Source organism: Phocoena sinus, chromosome 13 (genome assembly GCF_008692025.1).
Source record: "Phocoena sinus isolate mPhoSin1 chromosome 13, mPhoSin1.pri, whole genome shotgun sequence".
In the NCBI taxonomy this organism is placed as follows: Eukaryota; Metazoa; Chordata; class Mammalia; order Artiodactyla; family Phocoenidae; genus Phocoena; species Phocoena sinus.
Window position 1 is genome coordinate 11,344,743 of NC_045775.1, and position 22,961 is coordinate 11,367,703.

General features: G+C 40.2%; 1 protein-coding gene across 2 annotated transcripts in view; it reads right to left on the reverse strand.

Annotated features, from left to right (window-relative positions):
- Nucleotides 1-18,682, reverse strand: part of NBAS (NBAS subunit of NRZ tethering complex) — a 365,227-nt gene extending 346,545 nt beyond the window's left edge. The window contains exons 1-6 of one of the 2 annotated variants that reach the window (XM_032652473.1): nucleotides 18,540-18,682; nucleotides 17,144-17,198; nucleotides 15,546-15,582; nucleotides 12,733-12,810; nucleotides 12,332-12,379; nucleotides 7,767-7,810 (exon numbers count right to left, since the gene is read on the reverse strand). In XM_032652473.1, coding sequence (XP_032508364.1) covers nucleotides 7,767-7,810; nucleotides 12,332-12,379; nucleotides 12,733-12,810; nucleotides 15,546-15,582; nucleotides 17,144-17,198; nucleotides 18,540-18,656 — 379 coding nt within the window. In that variant the 5' untranslated portion in view covers nucleotides 18,657-18,682. The remainder of the gene's footprint in view (nucleotides 1-7,766; nucleotides 7,811-12,331; nucleotides 12,380-12,732; nucleotides 12,811-15,545; nucleotides 15,583-17,143; nucleotides 17,199-18,539) is intronic. The other variant, XM_032652472.1, reaches the window with a different exon arrangement.
- Nucleotides 18,683-22,961: the final 4,279 nt, after the last annotated feature.

Below are 22,961 nucleotides of genomic sequence, written 5' to 3' on the forward strand. Positions count from 1 at the left end.
GCTGGAGAAGGTATGGAGAAAAGGGAACCCGCTTGCACTGTTGGTGGGAATGTAAATTGATACAGCCACTATGGAGAACAGTATGGAGGTTCCTTAAAAAACTAAAAATAGAACTATCATACAACCCAGCAATCCCACTACTGGGCGTATACCCTGAGAAAACCATAATTCAAAAAGAGTCACGTACCACGATGTTCACTGCAGCTCTATTTACAATAGCCTAAGTGTCCATCGACAGATGAATGGATAAAGATGGGGCACATATATACAGTGGAATGTTATTCAGCCATAAAGAGAAATGAAATTGAGTTATTTGTAGTGAGGTGGATGGACCTAGAGACTGTCATACAGAGTGAAGTAAGTCAGAAAGAGAAAAACAAATATCGTATGCTAACACATATATATGGAATCTTAAAAAAAAAATGGTTCTGAAGAACCTAGGGGCAGGACAGGAATAAAGATGCAGGTGTAGAGAATGGACTTGAGGACACGGGGAGAGGGAAGGGTAAGCTGGGATGAAGTGAGAGTGGCATGGACATATATACACTACCAAATGTAAAATAGATAGCTAGTGGGAAGCAGGTGCATAGCACAGGGAGATCAGCTCGGTGCTTTGTGACCACCTAGAGGGGTGGGATAGGGAGGGTGGGAGGGAGATGCAAGAGGGAGGAGATATGGGGATATATGTATATGTATAGCTGAGTCACTTTGTTATAAAGCAGAAACTAACACACCATTGTAAAGCAATTATACTCCAATCAAGATGTTTTAAAAAAAAATGTAAATGTTCTAAACATTACAATTAAATGACAGAAATTGTCACACTGAAAAAAAAGCATGACAAATTATATGCTTTCTATAAGAGATGTACATTTAATACAGATAAATGAAAAAGAAGAGAAAAAAATGTCATGCAAATGCTAATCATAAAAAAGCTAGAGCGACTGTAATAATATTAGACAAAATAGAATCCAGGACAAAAAGTATTACTGGAGATAGAAAAGGACATTCCATCACAGTAAAGGAGCCATTTCATCAAGAAGACAAAATAATACGTGTAGGCACCTATAAACTAGAACCCCTAAATACATAAAGACTGATAGAACTAACAGGTAAAATAAAATACACAATTATATTTGGAAATGTCAACCCTCCTCTCTCAGGAAATGACAGAACAACTAGACAGAAAATCAGCATATATAAAAATGTGAACAGCTCTAACCCAACTCAATGTAATTAACATTTGTAAACCACGATACCTAAAAACTGCACCATATGCAAGAATCAAATTCTTTTGAAGACAGACCATATGCTGGGCCATAAATCAACTCTCAATAACTTCAAAAGGTTAAAATCATATTGAATATGTTCTCTGACCACAACAGAATTAGGTATCAATAACAAAACTGCTTATATTACAACAAGCTTAAATGCTTACAGAAGAAAAAAGGTTTAATGTCAGTGATATAAATTTCCATATTCCATCTAGACAAATATAAGCAAATTAAATCTAGTAGGCAGAAGAAAGGAAATAATATAGATAAAAGCAAAAATCAAAAGAAAACAACAGAAGAAGAAATCAAAAGCTATTTTTATTGAATATTAATAAACTGATAAAACTCTGGCCTGACTGTTCAAGAGAAAAGAAAGAGAACACAAATTACCAATATCAAGAACAAAAGAGGGACATCAATACAGGTCTGACAGACAATAAAAGGATACTAAGGAAGTACTACAAACAACTTTAAGCCAATATACGCTAAAATTTAGGGGAAAATTCCATTAAAAAAACTGGAACCGAAAGAAGATGAAATTGAAATTTTAAAAAGCTTTATATCTATTTTAAAATTTTAATTAGGAATTAAAAACCTACTCACAAAACTCTAAGTTTCACTGGTGAATTTTATCAAACAATTAAGAAATAATTCCAATTTTACACAAACTCTTGCATAAAACAAAAAAAGAAGGAACACTTGTCAACTCATTATTTTGAGACCAGCGCTACTCTAATACCAAACCAGAAAAACATTACCAAAAAAAAAAAAATCTATAAACCAATAGCTCCATGAACATAGATGTAATAATCTGCTACCTATGTTATACACAATTATCTGCACAAAGGCCTAATGATGGTTCTACCTTGCTTGTGAAATCAAGTATAACACTGAGGTACTTACTCCTCAGAGATCAAATTTATAGGCACTTTCTGGATTTGGATGATTGGGAGACCTACATCTTAACACTCAGGAAGTTATCCAGTAAAAAAAGATCAAAAAAGATACTTCGGAAAGTTCTTCTTTAACTTCAACCTAAAAGACTTAACAATCTATCTTTAAGTGAAGAAAGCAGATTATAAAACATTTTACTTTCACAGAGCATACCTATAGTAACAAGCACTTACAGAAAAATGTCTGAAAGAACAGATCACGGAATGTTAATAGTACTTATCTCTGGATAGTATGCTTATTTTTATTTTCTACTTTTGCTCATTCTTAGTTTCTAAAATTTTTACTGAGAATGTGCATTATTTTTTCAACAGGAAAAAAATTTATTAAAAGTTATGAAAAGAAATAGGGCTTCCCTGGTGGCGCAGCGGTTGAGAGTCCGCCTGCCGATGCAGGGGACGCGGGCTCATGCCCCAGTCTGGGAAGATCCCACATGCAGTGGAGCGGCTGGGCCCGTGAGCCACGGCCGCTGAGCCTGCGCGCCCGGAGCCTGTGTTCCGCAACGAGAGGCCACAACAGTGAGAGGCCCGCATACCGCAAAAAAAAAAAAAAAAAAAAAAAAAAAAGTTATGAAAAGAAATAGTTACCATATAACCTGAGGCTCCTGAATCACAGTTCAAGAATGAAATGTTTCATTTCAAAATCTGGGTGCTTCAAACAGTCTGTGCTTCCCAACCTTTTTCATGTCAAGACACACATAGAATATCACGTTTGTATGGCACCTATGGGTAAATTGATGAGGTTGCTGGAAACTGGAGGCAACCAGCCTGAGCTCACGCCGTCAGAGGGCCACCAGGCCACTGGAGGGCTGATAGGACCTCAGCCCACCTACACTAGGCAAGCTGCTCTCAGCATTAGGAAGCTCTGGTTTATGGTATCTCAAAATCAGAAATATGAGGAAAATCTCCTGGTTAACATAGTACAGCTCTGAAGATGTCTAATTCCATGTGCTATTTTTAGGTCACTATTCAAGATAGAAAGAGAAGACTGAATTACTATTTATGGCCTGGCAAACATAGCCAACAAGTTGCAATCCACATTTACATATCCTCAAACAGCATATACTTTATAAAACAATAACTGAAAAATACCAAAGTGGAACCAAACAGCTCCTACTTCAGTTTGCAGACTACGATATGTAGTTTCAAAAACGCATTAACAACCATCCCGCTCCTTCTCTCCAGGCATACACAGGAAATATCATTTGGCATATGAGTTATTCCCATAAAGATGAGTTAGATAATAAGCAAATGATCACTACCTCACATTACATGAAATGGAAAGAAGCCATTAATGCACATTGAAGTCATAAATCCACACATTCAGAAGCCAACAAAATAAAACATTAGTTCTCAAAGCATTATTACCTCACTCATGCTGCCACATTAACTGTACACAGTAAAAGCTCTAACAAATATTACAATTTGTGTAAAACACAGAAGAGTTAATCTTCCCAATTTCATGTTAACTTACAGATTTCTCAGTTTACTTACTGATTCAGAGTAGGGTCTAATGTCAAAGCTCAAAGGGGCTGTCTGTCTGAATCACTCCAACATTCGGAGCACCACTTCTCAGAAGCCCACTGCAGGCTCCCCGAGCCCTCACCTAACAAAAGGGACGCACTGGGAGAAAAGGCAATTGAATACCCCCAAATTATTCTTCTCGGAACTTCTTGATCCTTATACATTATTTAAGCCAAGCCTGGTCCACTTTAATAAGTGCTGGTGAAAAAACAATTAGGAAGCAAATTCAGAAAATGCTAAAGCCCCAAGGTTTAGAAATTCACAAAAACTACTCCCCCTTCGATTTACTTTCAAAAAGATACTAAGCGGGCTTCCCTGGTGGCGCAGTGGTTGAGAGTCCGCCTGCTGATGCAGGGGACGCGGGTTCGTGCCCCGGTCTGGGAAGATCCCACATGCCGCGGAGCGGCTGGGCCCGTGAGCCATGGACGCTGAGCCTGCGCGTCCGGAGCCGCAAAAAAAAAAAAAAAAAAAAAAAAAAGATACTAAGCAAATACGGCTTCCTACCTACCCTTATTGTTCTAATTGTGGTATGTATACACACTTGCATACAACAGGAATAAAAAACATGAATATCATGACAATTACCCATAAACTTATATATGCCTATATATATATATACAAAATACATACATATATATGTATTATATATATATACTCATACATACACACACACTCATGAACTTACAAAATTAACTCAAAAGAAACAAGCAAATACACTTTTTCATAGATTCATTCATAAAAATCTTTTTAATAGTTCCCAACTACCATTATCCACTTGATATGGTCAAAAACTGTGTGCCTTCTATGTGTCAGACACCATGCTAGGCACTAAGAATGCGGAAAAAAAAAAAAGTTGAGTAAGGCAGAAGCCCTGCCTTCAATCTAATTAGGAATCAAACAAGCAAGTCAACAATTTAAAAAGGAAAGATTAGGCTAAGTGAAATGACATAGGTACAAAAAGTCCTACAGAAACATTAAGAAAAATGCACAAATCATGAGGAAGAGGGCAAGAAAAAAAAGGTTTCCAAAAAAAAGCTGATGCTTCAACTAAAACATGCAGAACGAATTAATTAAATATAAAGGTGGGAGCTTCTAGGCTAAAGGAAGCATCTGCACCAAGGCATGAAAAATACAATGGGGATGGAAAACTGCAAGCTACTTTATACTAGATCACAGGACGTATGGCAGGGGTATCTTACAGGACAGACACAGGCTGACTCGTGTCCTGAACTAGAAAATATGAACTGCATTCTATAGTCAAGAGTGAACAATTGAAAGATTTTAGGCAGAATAACAGTACTAGTAACAGTAATAATAGCTTAATGCCTCCTAAGTACTTAGTATGTCAGACATTATGCTAAGAGCTTTATATATATTAGCTCACATCATTTTTCCACAACCCATTCTATAGGATTTTGCCTGTATTACAGATAACTGAGGCTCATAGAGGTAAAGTAACTTGTCCAAGGTTAATATTTAGGAAGCAGTGGAGCCAGACTTGAAGGGTAATCTTGAGAGATTCTCAATGAAGAATGATCAATTTGACAAGCAGGATAAAGTATTGATAAGTGAAGGGCATATAGAAGAAAACCCTGTCAGGAGACTGTTGTAAGAAACCAAGTAAAAATAAACGTTAAGAGCCTGAACCAGGGCTGTGATGGCTGAAGTGCACAAGCAGGAAACAAGAGCCATTTCAACAGATTCCCAGGACGTGGTGAAGTTCAGATAAGGTGAGGCTTCTCCACTGTGTCACTCAGTGTAAGTGCAAAGAATTATTTCTCTCTCTCTCCCCTGATGGACTATAAACCCTTAAATCTAGGTAACCTATGTCTTATTCCTCATTGTAAACAGATTGCCTAGCATAATAGTGTCTGCCATATGGTGGCAACTAAATAAATATTTGTCAAAGTAAGAAAGAAGGAAGAGAAGGAAAAAGAAGAGAAACTGTCTAGATTTTTGGCTTGGTACAGATAATGGTACCACTGACCAGAGTACTGAGGGAACAGGGCTCTCCAAGTAACAGAACAGAAGGAACAGATTTTAAGAAGGGGAGGTAAATTTATATAAATATGTAGGAAATTTCACATTTGCTTTTAAGTGACAATATACACTATACGTAAAGCTAACTCCATAAGAACTCTATTACTAGTTTATCCACTAGTATATGTGGAATTGTATAAGAATAACGATTCTGACATACTAATAAAGTTAATATCACCACTTATATGGGACTGAAAACATTTTAAAAATATTTGATTTTTAATCTTCTGAACACATCTGGACAGCTGAGAATGAGAAAAATGAGAAGGAAACTGGCCCTAGGCCACTAATGTTGCATTTGACCAGGAACTTAAGACCAACCAGCCAGGGGGAATCCTGTCTTACCACCATTTTGTAGATTTCAAAGCTACCAATGCCTCCCTTCTCCTTGCTCTTTCACTGTTGATTACTTATTCTACCCTAATGCTGCTTTAAGATAAAATATGTATACTATGTTCTTCCAAGTAAATGAGGAAAGGTCCACGGAAAGCACTAAATGCAGCGCCTGGCACACAGGACGGACATGACAAGTGGTTGTGTCATCGCCACAATGACGATGATTATCATCATGATGATTCCTACAACTACTCCACTGTTAAAGTAACACCAGGTCAGACAAACGGAACTGGAGGTCCTGTAAATAAAACATAAGTAATAGATGCATTTACCTAACAGTACCCACTTCATTGTTTTCCTCCCATATGGTTCTCCTACCTTTTCATACACGGCTCCCACAGATCAAAACACTCCCCCCTCTTCTCCTACCTTCTACTCATTCTTAAGGCTGCTTTCCAAAAGTCACTTTTTCTCAACAATCTCATCTCACACCCCTGGTTAAACTCTCACTCTGCTCTGTATTTTTCCTTCATCAGATTTATCAAAGTCTGGAAGTATATAGTTGAGGGTCTACATGCCTCGTGAGGTAAGTGGCCATGCCTTTTTGCTCACAATCATACCCCTAGGACCCAGGAAAATGGTTCACATACATAAATGATACTCAGTAAATTTTTGCTGAATCGTATATCAAACAATGATCAAATCCAAGATTACTTTTACTAGTCTATAACTGACCAACTCCTAACATATCTACAAATTATTTTCTGTATTGAATTCAAAATACAAATACTTTATCCCAAAACTGGCTTAGACTTTTGTAAAACAGTTTCAATTTCAAATCTCTCCAAAATTCAGATCCTAAAGCAAAGCATTTACAGAACAGAAATCAGTTAAGATGCTTTAAAACTATTTTAATAAAGTCATAATAATCCTTGTCAATAAACAGTATCTATTCTGACTTTTAAGAAATATTAACTGCTGGGACTTCCCTGATGACTCAGAGGTTGAGAATCCGCCTGCCGATGCAGGGGACATGGGTTCAATCTCTGGTCCGGGAGGATCCCACACACCGTGGAGCAACTAAACCCGTGTGCCACAACTACTGAGCCTGCGCTCTGGAGCCCACGAGCCACAACTACTGAAGCCCACACACCACAACTACTGAGCCCATGTGCTGCAACTACTGAAGCCCGCACGCCTAGAACCCATGCTCTGCAACAAGAGAACCCACCACAAGAAGCCCGGGCACCACAACAAAGAGTAGCCCCCGCGCAACGCAACTAGAGAAAGCCCACGTGCAGCAACAAAGACCCAATGCAGCCAAAATAAATAAATAGATAGATAAATAAATAAATGAGGATTTTTTTTTTTTGCGGTACACGGGCTTCTCACTGTTGTGGCCTCTCCCGTTGCGGAGCACAGGCTCCGGATGTGCAGGCTCAGCGGCCATGGCTCACGGGCCCAGCCGCTCCGCGGCATGTGGGGTCTTCCTGGACCGGGGCACGAACCCGCGTCCCCTGCATCGGCAGGTGGAGTCTCAACCACTGCGCCACCAGGGAAGCCCAATAAATGAGTTTAAAAAAAAAAATTAACTGCTGCAGATTTGAATTTTTCATTTTTTGACTATTTTGGAAACTCTTACCTTGACATTTCCCAATAATAGATGTAAAATCATCTTTTGCAGACCTGCAAAATATATGTAAAATTAAGACAACAGTTTTGCCATAACAACACTACTGTGTAGTACTATAAGACATCACAAACACTTACAGACCAGACAACTTCTCTAGATAACACTAAATCATTCCTTCTCTCATATGGATGGTTTTGTGCCTCAAGTAAGACCCTTTCATTGGTGACAATGTTTTCTTCCAACCTTCTTATTTCACTAGGAACATAGCTACATTAGGAATCTAGTGATACAAGCATAACTGATTTTAAGCACAGTCTTTTAATACAATAGAGATGCCTGGACCCTATCCACAAAGGCTCTGATGCAGTAAATCCGGGACGGGGCCCAGAGGCACAAATTTTTTTTTTAAAGCTCCACAGATTGATCCTGGTTGAGAACCACTGGTCTGTATCATATTGCAGAGTTTAATCACTTAGGGAGAAAAGTCTTGTTTTAACAAGTCAAATAGCTTTAACAAGTGACCATATTTATATTAGCGACCTACTTAACATCTGTGATATTGAAATATATACTAAAGTATTCTAATTATTATATCTTCAAAAATGAAAACTGGTAAACCTTCTAGAAAAGAATTTAGTAATAATTATCCAAAACTTTGATGTCCATAGTATTTGATGTAGCAATTTAAGTTCTACAAAGTTATCCCTAGGAAGTAATTACAGACACACACAGATATCAAGGCAACTAATGCAGCCTAAGTTATGAAAGAGAAAAACACAGCCAGTATGAAGAGATTAATTATTAGATTTTGCTATATATAATCAATGAAATATTAGGCTATTACGATACGTGACATGGAAAGATGCTGACAATATCTTAATTTTCAAAAGTTATCAAGAAAAAGGTATCAAATAGAATGTAGAGCATCATCTACATATATATATGTAGTATATATCTATCTATATATTTTTTTTTACACACACAGAAAAGTGTCAGAGAACATACACCAAAATGCTGACAGTAGACAACTTTGGACAGTAAAATCTGCTGTTCTTCTTTCATAATTACTTAACTGTATTTTCTAATATTTGTAAAATAACTAAGCATTACCTTTAAAACAAACTTTACAGACTCTTTAAGATTTTTAGCCATTTATTAAAATATTATAACAAAATCCAGTTACAAATATGGAAATAAATTTCCTCAAGAAATTGGACTATTAGGCCTCTATGTGGACTAGAGCAGAAAGGACATGATCTCTGAAGTGAACTTGACCTGATTTCAGCTCTCTTGTGTAACCTGGACAAAATATTCAACATGATTTCATTTTCCTTTCAATAACACAGGATAAGTAACAGCAACTTCACAGCTTTGGGAAAAGATTAAATGAGACATTACATATAAATTAGCATGAACTAGACCAAAGTAAATGTTCATTACTTTCATCCTTAATATAATCACAAATAATAGTTTGCTCTTTTTGCTGGAAAAGGGGAGGGAGGGAGGGAGACATAAATTTGTTTTGTCGAAATTTCACAGAATGTATTCACTTAAGATAGATGAGCAAACTGGGGGGAAGGAGGTGCCTTCTTTATAAGAGTCCCCTATTTTAATGCTTTTTGTTGTATTCTGTGATGGTTTCTAATTAGTCCCCATATTTGTAACATATTACTTCACTATCTAGGAATAGAAGAAACATATATTAACCGCTGATAATCCATAACCACCACCAAATTACAAATTAAAGTAGCAATTCACAAGTCATTTTTCACCCATGTGAGCGCCACACACAAGCAGGCTAAGTGTGCCATATTAGAGCAAGCTATTAGAGTCATTTGCCACTCACTACAGAACTAAAGTTGGGGAACAACAGCTCTAGTCCTATCCTGCAAAAGGCAGAGCTGTCTCCTAAACTAAAGTGTGTTTCAGCTTTGCACATTTTCCACAAAAACCATTTCACATTTATAACTGCTTCCTAACGTTGAATAATAACCCCAAATACTGTAATTGTCTTTCATTTTCTAGTCCGATCAACAAATATTTACTGAATACTGGGTGCCCACTACTATTACTCCTGGAGCCAACTCGGATTGTATGTGCTCTTCACTGCGGTAGAGAAGACACACACAGAGGAGAGAGAACAAACGTCTTAAATATTATTCATGCACAGCCACTATTCATAGCATTGACTTCGGGGATCTACCTTGCCCTTTCTCTTTGCTCACCATCCCACATCTTTGCTCAAAGACACTTCCTTTCAGGTTACTGCAAAGTAAGTGTGGGTGTCTATTTTCAACAAAATCAACTGAGTGCCAACTCCGAGTAAGTCGGTAGGCTTGCCCTGTAATGCCCTCCCAGCATCTGCTTCCCCGTCCCACTTGCAAACACACCACTTACTCGTTAAACATAAACTAAGCACCTATTACATCCAAGGAAATATACAAGTGCTAGGAAAAAAGGACAGCTCATGCCTCCCAGGAACACACAGTGTAATGGAGCTGTAGACTTCAAATCCCATCCCTTGAGTTTCAAGCAAATGGCACCCCTGGAGCTGTGCAAAGCAATGGCCCTAAATATACCGGGGGAAATCCACATATAAGCATATGGGCATAGATGGCTAAAAGGCATGATCAAAAGGTAGTATAGATTTGTAGATAAGAGCATGAACAATGAAGCTACGATGGCTGATTTCAAATCCTTGGGCAAGTTATTTAACCACATTGTGCCAGATTCCTTATTTCTGAAATAGAGAATAGTTACACCTACCTCACTGGCCTTCTGCAAGGGTTGAGTTACACACGGAACACACAATGGTGGATGTTGAAAAAAACAACGAACACAGTGGTGCCCAACACTGTTAGCATTACCTTATCATTAAGTATAATAAATGTGTTCATTATTATAGCAACGTAAAGGATCAGCACCTAACCAATGAGGGGAAGGGGGATCCACGGGGAATGAGTTCCTGTAAGGCTTCCTGAGAGAGCTGACTCTTCACCATACCAGAGTCTTTGAATATAATAAGTTACAAAGCTTTTTTGCAAATTACAGACCAGATGAGTAAGACCTTGACGAGCGTCACTTCTGTTGCCCAGAAATCTTCCCTCACCACTTAATCTCAAATGCATGAGTGAATTCCTAAAGAGCTGGATATATGTGTAAGTTTTATAAATATAATTTTACACACTAGCAATCCAGTAGCAAATGCTCTTATAAAAGCAAACAATTATTTTTGCTTTCCCTCACAGTCTTTATTAACAAGTTCCAGAAACACTTTGTCAAACTCTCCTTCACAAGCCGAAATATCAATCCCATCCCCACACGCATATTCCAACCTTAACACCTAAAATCATTCCATTAATGTTCTCATTTCATGGGAAGAAGATGGAAATTTTGATTACTATCTGCTGTTCGTAAAGAAGTCACAGATGAGCACGTTTCTCCAAAAAAACAAACATGTGACATCATTGCAGCAAATGGAGTAGGAAATGCTAGCCCATTTCTATGAACAGTATCAGTTCAAACACTGTGCCACCTGACGCTCACTTGTTGCTCTTAGAGAAAAGGGCCCTGCCTATTAAAGCCATGCCAGATGAAGAAATGAAGTTCTGAAAGGCTGTCATTATTGCCAATCATTTCTATCCTGACAGTCTTAAGGATTACGGAGCCTCCCAATCTGAAGTCGGTGCCCCAATGGGGGCAAACCCTCTTGTCTACTCTCCCAAAAGTTGAGGGGTCCAGTTCCATTTGGATAAATGGAAAAAGAAATTTCACAAGCAGAAAGCTAAAACCAGTGTGCTAACAACTGAATGCTCATTAATACTAGTTTTACTCAATAATAAAGTAGTAGAAAAAACTTTTGACTGGTATCTAGGCAACCTGAAATTTCTGCCTCAGTGCTTATCTTTTGAGACTCAAGAGTTAGGGCTTCCCTAAAGAAAGGAGTAGCCCCCACTTTCAGAGATGCAACACATTTGGCTTCCTGCTGATAATTTCCCAGAAAATCAACTAGTTTTCCTAAATTAGTTGCTATTGTTGCTATTCCTTTCACAACTGATATACTACTTAAAAATGAACTACATGGAAAGCCCAGCTTAGAGACTTCTTCTAGATGTGTGTAATGCCACTGATGTCTCAAGAGGACAGAGAGTATCACTGGTCTCCAGTAACATGAAGCCTTAGTGTTTTGCAAACCCAGATTCCATCTACAGCTTTCTGCCAACAAGTAAAGCAACCTCTATTTTTTGTATACCTTCCTGAGCATCTGCTTAGCTGTCTTAGCAGTAACTGGTCGAACAAGAGTGATTTTCAGAGTTCTGGAAGATACGCCTTTGTCTACTGAGAAAGTAAAATTTCTCAGGAGACAGCAGAGTGACCTGGGGAAGTAGAAGCCATACTCTGAGAAAGCATCCTTCATCCTTCAATTGGCACAAGTTGGTGCCTGACACCTTACAAAGTTGCGTGAGTTACTAATAAAATTCCTTTAAGCATACCCCCTTTAAAAATCTTAGTTCTCATAAATTAGATAAAACTTTTCTCAAGGGAAATTTTGAATATGAACAATAGTAAGTTACCTGATCTCCACACACTGATCTTGAACAGCAGCCAAAAGCTTCCCATTGCTTTCATGGGAGAGAAAGAGAAACAAATTCCTATGTGAGTGTTTGCAGCCGTCTTCACCACAGATGGAATCATTTTAAGAAATTAAAATCATTTTCAAATTTGTTCATATCTTTAATTATCCAACTTTTTGACTTTATAATTAGATGAGTATATAGATACAAAAAGCAAACAAAATAATTCAGTACAGTTGAATTAACACATTTAAACAATACTAATCATATGGGGCACAGGGAATTTATATACAACAAAAATCGAGACTGCAAGCCGTAAGGACCCCAAAGTTAAGATCCATGATGGAATTTACATGGTTGCCCAGGCAGAGGAACATTATGTGAATTTTATGCATCCTTACCTTGCAAGTACCGAATGCCAGTTCACCTGTTTATTAACCAAACGAACCAGTCCCTCAGGGAGCAGAAAAGGTGCAGGGCTGAAACCACAACACATCAGCTAACGTAACATCTAATCACAGAAACCACGTACAAGTAGGTAAACATTATAAATAACATATAGATCTATGGCAAGCGATAAGGATTTTTATCCATTAGAATATAAAAACTGAATACTGGCAGACCCAAAACCAAAACTTGCTAATTGGACATCTGAAACTTGACCACATACGTTTCTCTATTTCCAAAAAAACCTGGTGATGTGTTCGATGAAATAAATTTTTTATTTTTTCTAAGGAGAAGATACTGAGGGTGCCAGTAACATAGCAGAATGAGCTTATAAGAAACCCCTCCTTGGGAGGGAGGGAGATGCAAGAGATATGGGAACATATGTATAACTGATTCACTTTGTTATAAAGCAGAAACTAACACACCATTGTAAAGCAACTATACTCCAATAAAGATGTTAAAAAAAGAATTCTAAGAAATGTTTGACATCTTTGCAAAAAAGAAAAGAAAAAAAAAAAAAGAAACCCCTCCTGCAATGCACACCTAAAAATTCTGGCTCAACTCTAACGAAAACATATTCTAATGTACAGCTAAACTCACAAGAAAGAAATCTCCAAGAACTACAAATGCAAAGAGAACTGAAAGTCAGGATTGGGTACAGGACAAAGAGAGAAACAGAACTCAAAATGAGAGTTAACACCTGGGAGAGGAAATGAGCTGTGGGCCACAGGAAGGACAGCAGCTGGAGGTGAGACTCCTGCAAAGGCCAGGACTTTCAAATGGCAGTGCTACCATACCAGAGAAGGGAGAACTAGACAAACGTCACCACAGGCCCAGGGAGACCTTCCAGAATCTCATCTCCGCCTGGAATTCTGGTCTGTGGGGGGATGGGAATGAAACCTATGAAAAAAATCAAAACCCCAAGCTTTTACTGAATGCAAGACTGGACTGCGATTTCACTTTACTCATGTGACACAAGATGCCCAGGCATAAGCTCACGACAGCATCATTCACAAAATATATAAGGAAATGATCCACCATACGTGAATCAGGAGATAAAGTAGAGGAGTAACACATGAAGAAATCAAGAAAATAGGTGGAAAAGAAGCAGAAAGAAAATAATTTGACTGGGGGGTGAGGACAGGAAAATGAAAAAAAATAATAAAAACACAAAATAGGATAAAAAATTAGTAATTTACATTCAGTATATTCATGTTCATTTTTAAAACATAAAATATTTAATGCCATCAGATAGTTACAGAAATAATAAAGATGAAACATGCAGGTGAATGATACAATCAACATGAGAATGATAACTCCCTCTGGAGGGGAAGGGTGGGGAAAGGTTGGGCGGAGTGTGGGGAGAGGACGTGAGCTGTAACATCTTGCATACAAAGAAAAACAGGGCTATCTGAAGCAAACGCGGCAGAACAGCAACAACTGCTTTAATTCAGATGTGGACAGAAATCATAACAGGTTTATCATATTATTGTCTATAATTCTCAGTCTGTTTATAGTATTTCATGATTGAAAGAAAAAAACTTGAAAAGAAAAAGCCTCTTGAAAGAAATATTGGCCCCAAAAACTTTTAGGTACAATTACCATAAACTCAAGAGCAAAAAACTCAACTACAAGCTTTTTGAAAGAAACATACCACAGGGAAGACGAGATAATCACCTCATGGTGTGCTCACTGATGGTCTGTACACTGATCAACGTGGCCAATGCAAGGAAAGGGACTTCTTGGGAGAAACATACCTCCTGATGCCTGACCTTAAGGTGTTTACACATTGGGCAAGGCTTGTATCAGAGGGAGCACTTGGAAGTCCTCCTTCTTAACAAATAACAAAAGGACTTACTGTCAAGGAGTGACCCAAACACGTATCTTCTGCCATCCCTTTCCACGGGTGCTCAGCACTAGCAAGTGTAGCCCGGTGACACCAGGAAAAACAACCTACCTCTTACGCTCCCCTCCCCACCTCTACCCTCTCCCTCACTCAGTTCTCTATCACACCCCACACCCCCAAAAATAAGATAAAACTCAGTAAGAAATGTAATTTATGCACACACACACACACACACACACACACACACACACACACACAGTAAAAGCAGAAAAGCACTGGAGCTAACCTCAGAGAAGAGCCAAAGGTCCCTTTTATAGAACTAGAACTCTATTATCTCTGGAGCTTTTAAGATTAGATGTCCTTGAGCAAAAGGCAATCTGTGGTAAATAATTCTATAAAACAATTCCTACACATGCATCTTGGTCAGAATAATCATTTCACTGTTCCTTTTAAAGGTGAATATTAGCGCCAGGCCTAAAAACACACTTAACACTCAAAAGACTTAAGAAGTTCCCAAGAACTGAAACCTAAAGAACCTTCTCTGATGCATAGCAACTGAATGAATATTAACCACAAGAGTCGATATAACAATAAGAACAAAAAGGTTTTTAAAAAGATACACAAGCACAGATCCATCATGTGGGCATTCAAGATAAGGCTGAGAACACTGAGAGAAAGTAGAAATTGCTATGAGATATTCCTAATAATGACTAAGGGATCAAAAAGTACCCTACTTTTACTGAGAGATCTTGTCAGGGTAGGCCAAATGTTTGAAAGGTCTATCTTATAAATTGGGTTCACCTGAATGTCAGTGTCCATATCACAATCTGGGATTCAATTCTGAAAACTTAAATCATAAATACAAATAATATTGTTTGTATTTGCTGTTCATACTGTTTCTCTGAAGAATTCATGACTCACCTGTACCAGATATATTGGCTTAAAAATAATAAACGATCTGTAATAAAAAGAAACAGCAAAGCCAAATATGAATGAGCTATTCTTTAGGAATCATTTTCAATTTTAGATTTATTGATAATAAACCTGAAATATACTGTAGACTGAGTCATCACAAAACAAAACAAAACATGGAGAATACAACTCTTGACAAGAATAAATATAATCTAATATACACTATAACTTTTACATCATATATTGATTTATATTAAGTCCCAAGTTTGTGTTATTCAAAGAACTTTGAAGTATTTCCTAACAGTACAACAAGTAAAAGTGGTTTGAGATGCTAAATTTCTCCTAACAGGCTTTAATAAGACCATGGAGTAGAGGTCATAGTAATCACCCATTAAAACCTAAGTATTTGTATAAAGGTTAAGATACCATTTTACACTTTACAGCGAAGACTTAAAAAATAATAACATTGCCTAAAATGGGGAAGTCCATGGGAAACAAAATCTCTAACACACTATGGACAAGCAATGTTTTATATGATTCCATTTAAAATGTAATCATGTGTGAACCTGTGTACATGGTTATGTATGTATCAATAGCAAAAGGTCTGAAGGATAAGGGATTATCTCCAGGTGGTAAAATAAGGAATTATTTATTCTAATTTGTGGTTGTCTATATTCTCTAAACTTTATACATTTTATTACTTGTGTACATTTCCTAAATTTTCAAAATTTCACATTTGTGATAATGAAAATTGAACATGCTAGTACTTCTTGTAACAGAAGATAAAACTATTTTATCTTTATCAGAAGATAAAATTAGAGTTAATTTCAAGTACTCAACTCCTTTGAAACTGAACCTTCTCTTTATAAGTAGCTGAAATTCCCCAGTATAATAAGGATGGGCTTTGGATCCAGAAAGAAAGGTAGTCAATCCAAATGCATGACCTTGGGCAAGTTTCCTCATCTAAAAACATAAATTGCTAACACACCTACCTTGTTGGTCTGGTAAAGGATTGCATCAATAAATACACATAAAGCCCTCATAACACCAGCTTAATTGGCTAGTGCTCAATACTTTCTCAGATCTCGTGAGCTCATACATAAAGTCTGTCGGGAGTTAAACGAATGTCCTGGTTAATCAAATTTGTAATTTGAGTGACTCTAAACAGATGTATCTGAAACATCATGTAAAACACTTAAAACGGTCTGTCACTCCCTTTTCACCGTTGATGTCCGCATATTCTCTGAGTGGGTTTGATTTTCTTCATTTCTTCCAGAACACATCCATAATGGTTAAACTCAGGCCATACTTTAAGCCGCATTAAAAATGTATGTGTGTAAACATATGCATACATATGTGTATATACACACATATGTATATTTATAGACATATCATATATGTATATATGCATTTTTTATAAAATAAAGCTTACATAACAGTTATGCTATTCATTTTTAATCAGGCTCTACATTAAAACTCAGAAGAACACATTTCAAATCCCTAAACTTCCTAAAACAGCAGTTATGAATAGAAAAAAATAAGAATGAGAAAAAAATTATCGGCTAACTGTATCATTATATGTAGAAAAATAAATGTGCTATACTTACCCCTAATTGCTTTTGTGATGATAAAGGATGCACCATGTTTCCGGTTGCCTCTAGGCTGCAAATGGAAAAACAAAAAACACATTTGAGAATTTTCTAGTAATACTTATACAATAAGTTATATTTCTTTGCTAATACTCAGAGTACTGGGTACAAGTTACCAGTATTTAAAAACTACTTATAGGGACTTCCCTGATGGTCCAGTGGGTAAGACTCCGCGCTCCCAATGCAGGGGACCCAGGTTCGATCCCTGGTCGACCGCATGCATGCCGCACCTAACAGTCTGCATGCCACAACTAATACCTGGCACAGCCTAAATAAATAAATTAAAAAAAAAAAACTACTTACAGATAGAAACAAAGCAAAGAGAAGCAGGAGAAAGAGTACTTTCTCCAGTAAAGAAACTCAGAAAAGACGTTGTAAGTAAGAATTCATATGGGCTGGGCTCCATGATCTTTAGAGAAAGTCCTTTCCGATCTTCCTGCCTGTTCTGAGCCAAAAGCAGTGACTGGCACACGTTAGGGACTCATAAAATAGCTGTTGAATAAATGTGGATTCCTGGTTCTTACTCTTCATTCTGTGCCTGGGAGGTCCTCTCTACGAAACTAATAACTCCAAGTTCCAGATTACCAACCCCTACGACCCCTTTTTAACAGAGAACCCAAAGCCGGGTCCGTAGCTCATAAATCTTCACTCCCCAAGGCATTTTGCTCACACCGCTATTACAGCGCATATTACGGTAGGCGATGAAAAACGTTTACTCCACTGTCTTCCCTCTAGACTGCAAATACCACGAAAGCTATTCACCTCTGTAAGCCCAGCGCCTGGCACAGTGTCTGGAACACGGACGCACACACACATACACTCATTAAATGCTTATATACTGAAATACACAAGAACCGTATTAATTCAGGCCCAAGTAGGAGCAAAGGTTTGATGCCGCGCTCCACGACAGCCCAGCAGATGTTGAGATGGACTGTAGTGTCCTGGAAAATCCTCCCACTTCAGATGAGGATCAGCCTTGCCCAGCCCTAGCCGGCCCGCGGGAAGGGACCACCAAGAGTCTAGATATGAGAAGGACCCTCGAATCCAACGCTGTGCCTCCCCTCCAAGTAGGAGCAGTGAAACAAAACCAGCGTGGGGAGGTACATGCCTCAGGGACCGAGGTTCCGCCCCCCGACATCCTAATTTGGAGCCCAGGAGGAATCCCAGGAAATTCCACTTGGGGGACCCAGACCCTCGCTAGCCCACGGTACCGTTGCCAGGGCGACCGCATAAGCGGCGGAGTCCTGCTCCCCCGCCCACCCAGCTCCACTCTCCTACGTGGTTACTGCAACGTGGCTCTGCCGGGTCAGCGCCCGCACCAAGCTGGCCTCAGCCCTGGAGGAGCCTGGTTCACCTGTACTTCTGTCTCCGGGGGCCACTCGGTATTGACCAACAGGTCATAGAGAATCGTCTCCTCCTCGCCCTCCACAGTGCCTGGATTCACAGCCGCCGCTGACTCGGAGGCCGCCATGTTTGACCCGACCAGAGCAGCTGAGGGCGGGCCCAGAGCAGCTGAGGGCGGGCCCCTACGGCATCCCGCAAGGGACAAGCTTCCCTGGCCGCTCAGCTTTTGGTTCACGGGGAAGGGGGTGGAGTTAACAGGGCGTGGACAGGAAATGCTGGGTTAACCCTTGTGTGAATAGGTGGGACAATGCCTATTAATTATCTGGGCTACTACTTAGGTCCTGGTCCCGGGTCACTCCCTGTGTATTAATTGCGTGAGGTCAGCCAAGTCTGAACCTCTCCTATCCAGTCAGCTTCTATAAAACAAAAGTGATAGATCATATCCCTGAGATCTAGCATTTATGTATTCGTTGCCTACAGATAGAAAGAGGGCAAACAGCGGTTTTTAAATAAACACCAAAAAGTTATCCAGTGCAACAGGCTGAACTAATGAAAGGTATCAGGGGAATTCCCTGGGTGGTCCAGTGGTTAGGGGTCGGCGCTTTCACTGCTGTGGGCCTGCGGTTCAATCCCTGGTTGGGGAACTAAGATCCCCGCAAGCTGCACGGCAGAGCCAAAAAAAGTAAAAAAATTTAAATTAAAAAAAAAAAAAGGTATCAGAAGAATGATGCTATAGGAGATCAGAAAAGGCAACGAAGGCCGGAGGGTCTAGAGGGGCTTCCTGGAGGAAGTGGAGCGTATCCTGGGTCTTTAACAACAGATAGAATTAGAATCGAGTGGAGAGGGTTTGGTGAGAGCCTTTCAAGTAGGGGGAAATGGGGTGAGTGAGAGCCTTTCAAGTTGGGGGAAATGGGGTGAGCAAAGACAGAGGCAGAAATATCTAGTTGAAAGTGCAGGCAGCTGACTAGAACCCAAGTCCAGAAAGAGTGTGGGGCAATAAAGTGGAAATAATAGGTTGAAGACCTACCTGGAGGTCTAGTCTCATTTGTTCATTCATTGATTCATTCCTTCATTCAACAGGTGCCTCTCTGTGGAAAGCCCTGCCCTGTAAGCAGAGCCTATTGCAACCTGAATAAATACACAGTGTCCAGGGAATTAGCACTGTGTCACATTCAAAAGAAACACAAATACTGAAGATATCTTGCAGGAGTTGTATTGTGTAATAGCCATCAAGATGCATCAGGCAGAGATGCAATTAAAACCCTCCTCTGGGAAGCCTAGGCGTCCTGTGTCTCCCAAAGTTAAATGACCTCAAAGCAAGCCTGCATCCCCTGCCTGCTCCCACTTCCTCTCTCACTCCATCTCCCGCTCCACGGCCACCTTCAGCCACGCTGGCCTTGCTGCTTCTGAACACACCAGACACACATCCTCTTCAAGCACTTGGCAAGGGCTGTTCCCTCTTCTTGGAAGAGGGAACAGCCCTCTTCTACCAGATATTTGCCTCTCTCCCTCATCTCCAAGTTTTTGCTCAAATGTCGTCTTCTCTCTGAAGTCTACCCTGACCGCTCATTTTAAATTTGTAACCACCTTCCCTGAACTCCAGCCCTCCAGATCTCCCTTACCCACTCTACATTCTTTTCATAACACTTGTCATTACCCAAAATGCTATATAATTTATATTTTATTACATTTGTTTATTGTCTGTCCCCTTTCACTTTCACTCTGCTCTGCTAGAACAGAGTGCTCTACTGTATACATATAGATGCTAAAATGGAAGAAAGTCAGCTTCCCACCTGTGTAAGGGAAAATCTGAATCTTCCCTACAATGTATTTCTTCCCTGGGAGTCTCCTTCACTTCGTACACAAAGCTCTTCACTTCTGACACTTCTGGTCACCAAGTGTGTGGAGGTTTTCCCCACACCAACAAGTTCTTGGACAACTGCTGGTGTCCAAGTATTCAGCTCAGTTCTGGCACTATCTAACTGGAGATCGTATCAATCCTACAAGTTAAGGGCTCAGTCCCAAAAGACTAACCCCATCTCACAGACATACACACTTCAGATGCCAATCAGAAAACTCAGGTTATCACCCGTGCTTCTGACCAACTGGCTATAGACTGGAGATTCCAAAGGGCCCCCTCCTCGGGTTCAATTAACTTGCTAGATAGAGCAGCTCACAAAACTCCAGGAAACACATTTCTTGCTGAAGGATATGATAAAGGATACAGATGAACAGCCAGATGACGAGATACAGAGGGTGAGGTCCGGGAGGGTCCTGAGAACAGGAGCTCCTGTCCCCGTGGAGGTGGGGTGCATCACCCTCCCAGTGTGGACAAATTCACCGGTCTGGAGCTCTCAGAAGCCCCTACCGGTGGGATTTGTATGGAAGATTCCTCATGAATGTGTGATCAATTATCAATTCCATTTCCAGTCCTCTCCCCTCTCTGAAAGATGGGTGGGGGAACTAAAAATTCAAAGCTTCTAATCATTGCTTGGTCTTTCTGGTGACCAGCCACCATCCAGGAGCCCAGTCAGAGTCAGCTCATTAGAACAAGAGATGCTCCTAGTATCCTTAACACTTAAGAAATTACAAGGGGGGCTTCCCTGGTGGCGCAGTGGTTGAGAGTCCGCCTGCCGACGCAGGGGACACAGGTTCGTGCCCCGGTCCGAGAAGATCCCACATGCCGTGGAGTGGCTGGGCCCGTTAAGCCACGGCTGCTGAGCCTGTGCATCCGGAGCCTGCGCTCCGCAGCGGGAGAGGCCACAACAGTGAGAGGCCCGCGTACCACAAAAAAAAAAAAAGAAAAGAAAAGAAATTACAAGGGTTTTAGGAGCTCTGTGCCAGGAACCAGGGGCAGAGACCACTATATATATTTTTCCTTTTATCTCACAGATGCTATATACATCCCTGCCAAATCCCCAGAGTTGGTAACAGTGCCTGGCACAGAGCAGAGGCCAAATATATATTATTTGTTGAATAAATGAAAAACTCCCCCCAGAACCTTTTTTACACGTTGTCTCCCCCAACTACTTCTCTTCTCAGCAGCTGTGTCTTTTTATCAAATCTTCAAATGCAAACACCAGACATCTCCTCTCCCCACCCAACTCGGGCTGGCACGTTGCAGAGCCTCAGGGAGCACTTCTTACATCACGTGCTGCAGAAGGTGAAGGGGTAGGAACACCATTCACTCAGAGGGAATACAGTGTCGGGGGTGGACCCTGGAACATACGGGGCCTCCACACTGCCCCCTCCCGTTTCTGTGCACCTCGTCTTTTTGGCCACCTGATCGACACAACCATAGCCGGGAGGTAACAGGCCAAGCTGACAAAGGATGCTCCCTTCTTAGATTGTATTCATGGGAGACCACCACAAGTGCATCACCAAGAATTTTTTTTTTCTTTCACCATCATCACACTGTGTTCTTTGCTTTATCCATCCTCACCCTTACCCCATTTATCATAGTTTGCACACCAGAACAGGAAACATAAAGGCATGCCTGGCTGACCTCTGAGGAGGGACTTGTATTCTGAGGAAACAAAAGCACAGGCAGAAACAGGACTATTTGGAAAGTGACTGGACATTTAACTTGGAGCAATTCCTGGAAGGAAGATTCTGCTACTGGAGGTGCTTGGAGCAGATAGACAGATTATAAAGTCTTCGTCACCACCATTTAAAATCCAGAATATTCCTGGGAGGAGAAGAATGTGAGGTGACCAGTAATACGGAAGAAGGTGGTAAGAATATATATGTCCTGGGCTTCCCTGGTGGCGCAGTGGTTGAGAGTCCGCCTGCCGATGCAGGGGACACAGGTTCGTGCCCCGGTCCGGGAGGATCCCACATGCTGCGGAGCGGCTGGGCGCGTGAGCCATGGCCGCTGAGCCTGCGCGTCCAGAGCCTGTGCTCTGCAATGGGAGAGGCCACAGCAGTGAGAGGCCCGCGTACCGCAAAAAAAAAAAAAAGAAGAAGAATATGTATGTCCTGAGAAGTGCTCCAATTGGAGACCATCAGGCACTGGGGTTGGAAAGAAAAGGCAGGGGGGTGATCAAAGCATAAATCAAAGTTCACCTGAGTCAAAGGAGTAATGATTTAAGACGGGTTGGGTGACTGAAGCCAAATAGCTAATGAGTCTTATTTACAGTCACTAATTAGTTGTCCAAACTGAGACACTTTTGAACTTCTCACTCTCTATTTTTTGGTTTTTTTTGGCCGTGCTGCGCGACATGCAGGATCTGTTCCCTGATCAGGGATCAAACCCGTCCCCCCTGCAATGGAAGTGGACAGCCAGGGAATTCCCTGAGACACTTTTGAAAATGAAAAGGGATGATTTTAATAATTATGCCAGGAAAACAGGCATGAAATAGGACTGTCCTGGACAAACCAAGATGATGGTCACACTGACCGTAAACAGGAGAGTGGCTGATTTAATGAAGAG